Genomic DNA, 8,759 nt, shown 5'->3' with positions numbered 1-8,759 from the left:
GTCTACCCTGACTGCAGGCACCTATTGGTGTCACAACCTCTGCGATTGTCACCCAGGCACCACCTTCAGGAACTATCACAGCTTTCACCAAGCACAGTACCGGGAAGATCTCCTTTTTTACGACACCGACAATGGGGACAATGCTGAAATTAACCCTTCTCGGGGTCACCCTGGGATTTCTGGGGGAACGTATATATCAATTCACGTAAGTCCCATCTTTCTCTCTGTCTGTAGAATAACAATGACTCATTTTGTTACTTTTTAACTTAATTTTTAACTTTTTAAACCTTTGGTCTATAGAGATCTATATGAAGACACTTAGTTGTAAAACCTTGCACTTGGTGAGAACTACAAATCCCAACAGTTACAAAATGTAACAACTGAAACCTTGCTGTAGTAAATATTGTTTCTTGATTAATTATTTTCAAACCTGACCTAATGATATCAATTGAGCATTATTGTATGAAATTGGGGATATTAGGATGTTTTTAGTCTGTTGCACTTCTAATAATAATAAAATATTATTATGAACTCTACATTTTCTCAACAGCTATATCTACAAACACAGAAAATTGTCAGGAGATATGCAATATTTAGAAAAGAAAATGGGACTTTCAATGGTCAAATACAGATATCTTTGGTGCTTTAAAATATTATAGTTTATTCCATCCATTCTATCAAAAGTTTATACTAATAGAAAAATCTAATATAAATATTAAACAAAACTGAAAATAGTCTAAGTGGTTTATATAATCTTATGTAATGTAATGTTATATATCGATCACTGACAATGAAAACATACAAGGCTGTTTATAAAGCAAAACATCTGATATTTACTTAAACATTCCCGGGAGGAGAATCAGTCAATGCCATCAAAAACACATGGACCTGGAAAATTCTCCACCAGAGAATGTTGGGGAAAATCAGATTCACTGCTTTATTAAAAACAGACCCCATAGTGGTGTTATTTTAGCTGGTACCTCTGGTAATAGTAAATTGTTCCCCCTTTGTAGATATACAACTTGCTTATAATCAATATATCTACCTTTATTCATGTACAGGGAGAGTTGTGACACATTGGTGTCACATGCAATCTTTTGCTATAATATTTGCATACATTTTAGTAGACTTTTCCATCAAATTTGAATAAAAATAATTTATTTAAACGTTATATTTTCCAAATATACAAACAAGATATATCCAGCCTCAAATGCGACGTTCCATTGATACTTCTTGAAAAACATTTGAAAACATCAACTGCCATATAAGTTCTGCTACTGTTTGATCTTCTACTGGAGATAGACGGGCAGCGCCGGTGTCCACAGGTGGCCCTGAACTTTTCTTTATTTGTATTGTAAAAAGATCAGCCAAGATGAATTCTTTTAACATCTCCAAATGTTCAAATATATATATTCTAGATCTGATTAAAATCTGTATGCTGGGATGCTTCTATATTGTGTCAAATGTATCCTGCCCAGGGCCAGCTGAGATGAACGGAACTCTGGTGTCAGTCTGAAAACCCCTAAGAAAGCAGATTTTGTGAAACGCGTTGAAATAATAAATATGTCTCGCTTTTTATTAGAATTATAATTGTATTATAACCAATAAAGCAAACATTTAAAAACAAATCATCAAGATCTGCGAGCAGCCACATAAAATACAACATATAAACACTGATACAAAAATGGAAATGTAAAGCCCAACTAACCCAGAACTGAAGGTCAATTCTCTTTAATGAAAAACAGATTAAAATCTTTTGTAAGAATGTAAGAATTTACATACAATTTAGGTGGTGCTTTAGTTTGATAAATCAAGTTTTTGGAAATCTGTAGTCAGAAATGTGGGCTGCCGAACCTTTATTAATTTCCTAGACACTGACCCGGAACAAACATTCAGCCTGGGATATGAAGCCAGAAAACAAGCATATTCAGAAGGAACTCATCAGTGGCTACGAGATATTTGTCTATCTTTAGTTTTTCTTCATTGGCAGCAATGCTGACCTCTCCTTGTAGAAATGCTTGCTGCCTGGCTGCCCTGGTAATCCAATGGTCAATGCATTCACTAAATTGAATGCTGGGAGCACGGTTGGCTCAGTGGTTAGCACTAGGGATCGGCGAGCAAATTTTAAAATTTGATCTTGCGGCGAATCGGGCCATTCTCGCTTACCGAACATGTAAGCGAGAACGGCCTGTGTAAATTCGGCCACCGAGATCAAATTTTTTGGGACCTGGAGGAGAAATCAGGGGAGTGCAGAGGACACAGGATGATTCCCTCGGCTGCATTTATTCATGATGAGCACAGCCGTGGGACTGCAGTGGCTGCATTCGGTAGCTGATGTTCTTGGATAGAGAAACTCCATCCAGGAAAACATACTACAGGGCTGCAGCAGTAATCCTGATTGCTATTGCTACACAGTACAGTAGTATGTGTTCCTGGATAGGGTTGTCCCCAGTTCCACTACGATCCCCGGGGCACTACAGGGTAATTAACCTGTAGTGGCCAGGGGATCGCACACTCTTCTCAATGATTGCAGATACTGCTGCAATCATGTATTAAGCTGCGTACACACTTCCAATTTTTATCATTGGTAAACGAACGACGAATGATCCTGCACGATATCTGCGAACGATCGTATGGCACCGATCCTGTACATACAGATAACGACAGATTTTTTTACGAAAGATTTTTAGCCAATCGGTCGTTCGTCGTTCGTCGTTCATTTCCTACGATAAAAATTGGAAGTGTGTACGCAGCTTTACTCTACACAGTAATATGAAACATTTGTTACATTTTGCTTGCAGTGAATAAAAGAAAAATGCAACAAATGTATCATAATATTTCTGTGCTGGAAAGTGTGTTACAGAGTAGGAGATATCATGTCATTGTAGGATAATAAAAAAAAAAATAGTTAAATAAACACAAAAACTCAATAACTTAAATTAACGTTTTTTTTTTTTTGTAACACATTTTTTTTTTATTCAAATTTTTACCGTTGAATCTCATTTTTTTCGGGTCGGGTCAACCCGAATTCAAAAAGCCATTTTCCGGTCAAATATAAGGACAACCCTAATTCGAACACCAACACTAATAGTAAGCCATACACATTACAGTCTGATTATACAATCTCCTTGAAATTTGCCACCAGTTATGTAGCATGAAGATCTATTGCCTTATTAATAGGACTTTTTGGGCTCTTAGAATACATTGAGTGCTCATTTCCTGCAATGCATGTATTCTATGTGTGCTGCATTATGATGCCATTCATTGTGAATGCCACCCCATTATATTGTATTGTAGAACACAATGCTTTGCCATACCATAATGCATACACCATATGTCCTACCTGGCTAAAACAGGTCATGTACATTTTGTAAATCCACAGGGTGCTTTAGCTGCCCATCTTTAATAAATCCTTAAATGTTTGCTAATGTGTTCCATAAGGTGTGTGCATGCACGTGATGTAACACTCACAACACAGATAGACCTTTAATCTATAGTACAGAGGCTGCAAACCTTCCAGCTTTCTGAGATGTTGGCAGATTACTAAGTGTATAGGCTAAGGTCACACCCTTATACCATAAAAAGTTATAGATTAAACCTACAGGTGCTTATAAATATAGAAACATAGAAGAGTGACAACAGAAAAAATGATCAATATATATATATATTTGTATCTATTTTTTTTTCTTTTTATTGAATATGAATCTGTATTTATTCCAAGAATGTTTATATTCATTTACTTGTTTTTACCACCATGTGTCCTAATAATGAAAAAGCAGTGAATCTGACATTCACCAACCATTCTGTAATGCATTTTCCATTGATTGATTAATTGTCCTCCGGAGAATGTCTGGTGGATATCCCCCCTTTATAAAGAGACGCTACATTTCTTTTATACTGGTTTTGTAAATTACAAATGGAATAATTTAGAAAGAGGATGAGAGGTTTAATGCAGTATAACATTTTTATTTAAACATTATTTTTGGAGTTTCTCCTTGTGCTAAGCATTGTACTAATTTTCTAGAGCAATAGAGAACCCGAACCCTAAAGGACAGATCTGTGTATTGTGTTTTCTCGTCTTCTGACTGGTTTCCATATGCTAGTGCACCACGGTGATCTACAACCTTTGCTTTGTTGGAATGATGAGTCTGCAGAAAGGCAACAGAATTGACCATACAGACTATGATACTACCATAATAATAGGAAAAATATTGGGGTGGTCCATTTGTTGCTGTTAGGAAGACAAAGTTCCAGGGTGGGTCCATTAAGGTCCCCATTCCTACACTACAATATGAATTCTAGATTACTCAACACACAGTTTTTTTCTGTGTTTACTGGAGGGAAACTGGAAGGTAAATCAGCTGACCATTTCCTCTAAGTCTTTGGGATTGCTAGTGAGATCTCTGTGTTAAATTCTGGGGTCTGCACACACACTGGTGGTGATTTACTAAAGCTCTTCAATACCGGAGAAGACTATCAGGTGCTGAATCACCCAGATTCTCCCATAATAGTCTATCACATTGTTTCCCAACCAGGCTTCCATGGAACCCTAAGGTTTCCCAAGAGGTTTCTACAGGTTCCTTGAACAATTTGCACCTCTCATGTCAGTTTAAGTGACACCAATGATCGTTTTGTCTATCTGTAAGGGTGACATTCTTCCCAATAGTCAGCAATGTAAGAGGAATTCTTCTCCCTGACCACCATGCTAATGTATTGTGAGCTGTGGATATAGGAATTATAGAAGGGGGTCCCTGAAGACCTGAAAGTTATTTCAAAGGTTCCTCCATGTTGAAAAAATATTGAGAAACATTGGTTAATGGTTTCCATTCTTGGAGAGTTTTAATAAATGATGCCCATCATTGTTAAATATGTATATCATGCAGAATGTTTCAGGAGTAGCTGGAACACACAAAGATGATGGAATAAGTCAATACTTGCAAGGGGGGCAGGAATTATTTCAGGGGTAATTCTCTTTTGGAGCATCCAAGACATTTACAAAGCCTAAAACTAAAATACCACATTTAAATATACATTCCTTAAATATTACTCTGTATACTTTTGGGCTTACAATTAAATATATTCGTGGATTTAAAAGCTTAGACTGATTATGATTTTAATTTTTGCAGCCATAAAGCCGGCTACTTCAGAGAGTTACAACCTATTGATCTACCCAGCTGTCACCTTGTGAAAGGAATTGGTATGTATGGGTATATTCATTAACTCTCAGTTTTACTTTGTAAAAGTATTTTTTTAGGAGGATGGGGGTAAATCATCCTATTTGGAAGTTAGTATTGTATAGATACAATGGTACTTTCGCATTATTTTCACCATATAAGCTAATACTAGGTGTTAGGGGTTAAATAGTAAAATATAGAACAACTATATTTATCTAAATTATATTGGTTAGGGGGAAAACCTTTGTCAGTTTTTTATTTAGGAAGTGGACCACTAAACCTTGTTCCAAAAAAAACTAAATGATGGCATAGGTGTGGCATTTCTTTAGTGCTTGGTGGTGATCCATTTGTCTCCAATTGGCATTTTGGGGGATTCATTCCATATGATGTCAAATTATAATACTCTTTGGGGGCATACCAAATAGAAAAATGAACATGTGGGTAATCCTGGTGCCTGGTGGCTTTCTAATCCACTAACAAGCAGGCACATTATCTGATAATACTTGTCTGGCTTTCACATTGATCAGACTCTCTATCTTGTTCAGGGTAGGTGGCTTTCACCGTATCACAGCCATAAACAGCCAGAAAATCATTGTTTTAAAAAGAGTTCAAAATCGTGCGTGAATGGATGGCATTCTAACATAGGATACTACTTTCTTTTTATACAGAATATGGCTCCGAAGATATCCATGTTCTTCCCAATGGACTGGCATTCATCAGCTCTGTAAGAACTTTTTGCTATTTTTGGAATTAATGCAGCTCCAGTTAGTCTAATAAGTGGTAATTTCCCATGGTCTAATAGGTTGTATGTCTTTGAAGGGCTTGAAATATCCTCTGCTGAAAAGTTTTTCACCAGACAGACCTGGAGAAATATTGCTGGTGGATCTGAACGAAGACGTCCTTCATCCCGAACCACTAAAGCTCAGTAAAGGCGTTGATGTGTCTTTATTTAATCCTCACGGGCTCAGTGTGTACATTGATGAGAGAGGTAAGTAGCTACAACAGTATTCTATTCTACTCTCAGTCCTTGGTTGGTGATTTGACTATTTAAGCATTTGTCAGAGAGGAGGTAGAGGTGCTTGGAACTAAAGAATTCCAAATCGGAATAATTCTGGAACAAATAAGAAATCCGAGTCTGAGTTGGAATTCGTATAGTTTTATTATAGATTTGGTCATGTAAACCTTTACCTGTCAAGGACACACAAGGGCAACACATTGGACCTGATTTATTAACGCTCTCCAAGGAGAAGATACACTTTCATCAGTGAAGCTGGGTGATCCAGCAAACCAGTAACGGATCTGGTCCAGATTTTCAAACACTTGCTAGCAAATAGCAAATGACTTTGAAGAAGTTGGCTGGAACACCCAGCTTCACTGATGAAAGTGTATCCTTGCTAGCCTTGGAGAACTATATTAAATTAGGCCCATGGAAACAATATGCTCTCTGACTGAATTGCCTCTTGTTTTACCCTCAACAATACCAATGTTATTGGTAACAAATTCTGTAGCTGGAATGTAACAGACTATATTCCAGTTATGGCCTAACAACAGTGTTGAGGTCAACCTTTATGCATGAACCACTTCTTCATGGGAAATGTACAGCCTGGACCCAACACCTTTAGGATCATGGGAAAGGAGCTAGGTCCGAAAATAATGTGTGGAAGTAGAATGCCCACCAAATGAGATAAGCAAGACAATGCCAGACCTGGAAAAAGGGGTGAAGAACATGGCAGCAGTATGAAATATAAAACTCACATCGCTGGGATAGTGCACATACAGAGATGAGTGACATTATATGCCATGAATAATTACACATTATGACAAATGCTACTTGTCCACACCATCACTATAATTCCACTTTCCACTTTTTTTTTACTTTTGCTTCTGGGAAAATAAGTAAAATGATGAAACTAATGAGGATTCAGCTAAAAGGAACTATCCAGTCCTAGGATAAGTAAACTTCAGGCAGTTGAGATGGGACTGGAGATGTCACCTCTGCAATACAACAAAGTTACCTGCCTTTGCTGACATCTCCAGCCAATCCTTTTCTGAGTTTATGATCTTTGGCCACCTTAATTAGCTAGCCTGGAATTATATACTTACTGCACATTCCTGACAATCATGTAGAGAATGCAGGAGATTCAAGTATGAATCTGAAAAGCAAAGACGGAAAGCATTACCAGCTGCCTGATGTTATATGACATATATATATATATATATATATATATATATTATTATTATTATTAAACAGGATTTATATAGCGCCAACATATTACGCAGCGCTGTACATTAAATAGGGATTGCAAATGACATATATATATATATATATATATATATATATATATATAAAGCTATTATAGAAAATAATTACCTCCTTCAAATATTCATGTTTTGTTGCTTTGGAGCCTGGAATGAAGAAACACACAAAAACAATATTGTTCAGCTGTATTTACTCAATGCAACTTGTAACATCAAAATGAACGATATAATGGCAACAGATCAGAAAGTAAATGAAATAAAACAGAATCACTGAGATGGAAAAAGGCTCCCCCCAATCAGGGGAATGATTGCCTTCTTCATTGCACACCCAGCTACATAATTGCCTTCTGTTTGTGATTTAATTGAATTCAATTTGACTAGTTCAACATAAAAACAGCTATTCCTGGAGAATTCCAGTGCTTGGTAGGGCAACTGCATGCAAAGAATACACTGGCACAGTGAAATCTCAGATATACTATTCTGGACAAGGCAGGAGATGGATACTAAAAAATAAAAAGGCTTTGGGAGTCCGTAGCAGCACAGGAATTAAAAAGAAGAAAGTGTTTGGTACTACTAGTACCCCCCTGGATCAGGCAGTTCCTTTAAACTGGATGGAAGACAGAGAAGGAACTTGGTTACAGAGGTTACCAAAGAGCCTATGGCAACTTTGAAGTGGTTGCAGGAGAATCTACAGGCATTTAGATTGCGTTAGATCGCGTCAATATAACATCAATATTACAAATGGTCCACAAATATGAAAAGGGATGCAAAAAAGCCACTCTTTAAGAAAGAACTCATTAAAGTGGGACATCTCCAACAACTCACCCATCCATGTTCCAGCACAAGAAGTTGCCCTCCAGCTTTTACTATTAATAATAAACAGGATTTAGATAGCGCCAACATATTACGCAGAGCTGTACATTAAATAGGGGTACCAAATGACAGACAGATAATGACAGTGACAAAGGAGGAGGAGAGGACCCTGCCCCGAAGAGCTTATAATCTAGGAGGTGGGGGAACTAACACACAATAGGAGGGGAAATATGAAGTGGTAGGACGTAATGACGGTTTCAAAAGACAGAAGATGGGTAGGCAAGTTTTAAAAAATTGGTTTTGAGTGCTCTTTTAAATGAGCAGAAAGTAGGAGCAAGCCAAATAGGATGAGGAAGACCATTCCAGAGAGTTGGGGCAGCTCTAGAAAAGTCTTGGAGCCGTGCGTGTGATGAGGTTATAAGTGAGGAAGTCATTACCGTGTTTCCCCGATGATAAGGCAGGGCCATCAAATAAGACAGCCCCCCCTTTTTAGGTAAAAATGAAAAATAAGCC

The 8,759-nt window shown here is 37.3% G+C and overlaps 1 protein-coding gene across 1 annotated transcript in view; it reads left to right on the top strand.

Moving 5' to 3' along the window:
- LOC140331679 (serum paraoxonase/arylesterase 2-like) overlaps positions 1 to 8,759 on the top strand; it is an 18,055-nt gene continuing 9,296 nt past the window's right edge. Inside the window, exons 1-4 of the mRNA XM_072412898.1 lie at positions 1 to 205; positions 5,127 to 5,197; positions 5,843 to 5,898; positions 5,994 to 6,162. Of these exons, the coding sequence (XP_072268999.1) occupies positions 132 to 205; positions 5,127 to 5,197; positions 5,843 to 5,898; positions 5,994 to 6,162 (370 nt within the window). The 5' untranslated portion in view covers positions 1 to 131. The remainder of the gene's footprint in view (positions 206 to 5,126; positions 5,198 to 5,842; positions 5,899 to 5,993; positions 6,163 to 8,759) is intronic.

Source organism: Pyxicephalus adspersus, chromosome 5 (assembly GCF_032062135.1).
Source record: "Pyxicephalus adspersus chromosome 5, UCB_Pads_2.0, whole genome shotgun sequence".
Classification (NCBI taxonomy): domain Eukaryota; kingdom Metazoa; phylum Chordata; class Amphibia; order Anura; family Pyxicephalidae; genus Pyxicephalus; species Pyxicephalus adspersus.
The sequence above is the reverse complement of the archived record's forward strand: the minus strand, read 5'-3'. Positions and strand labels throughout refer to the sequence as shown.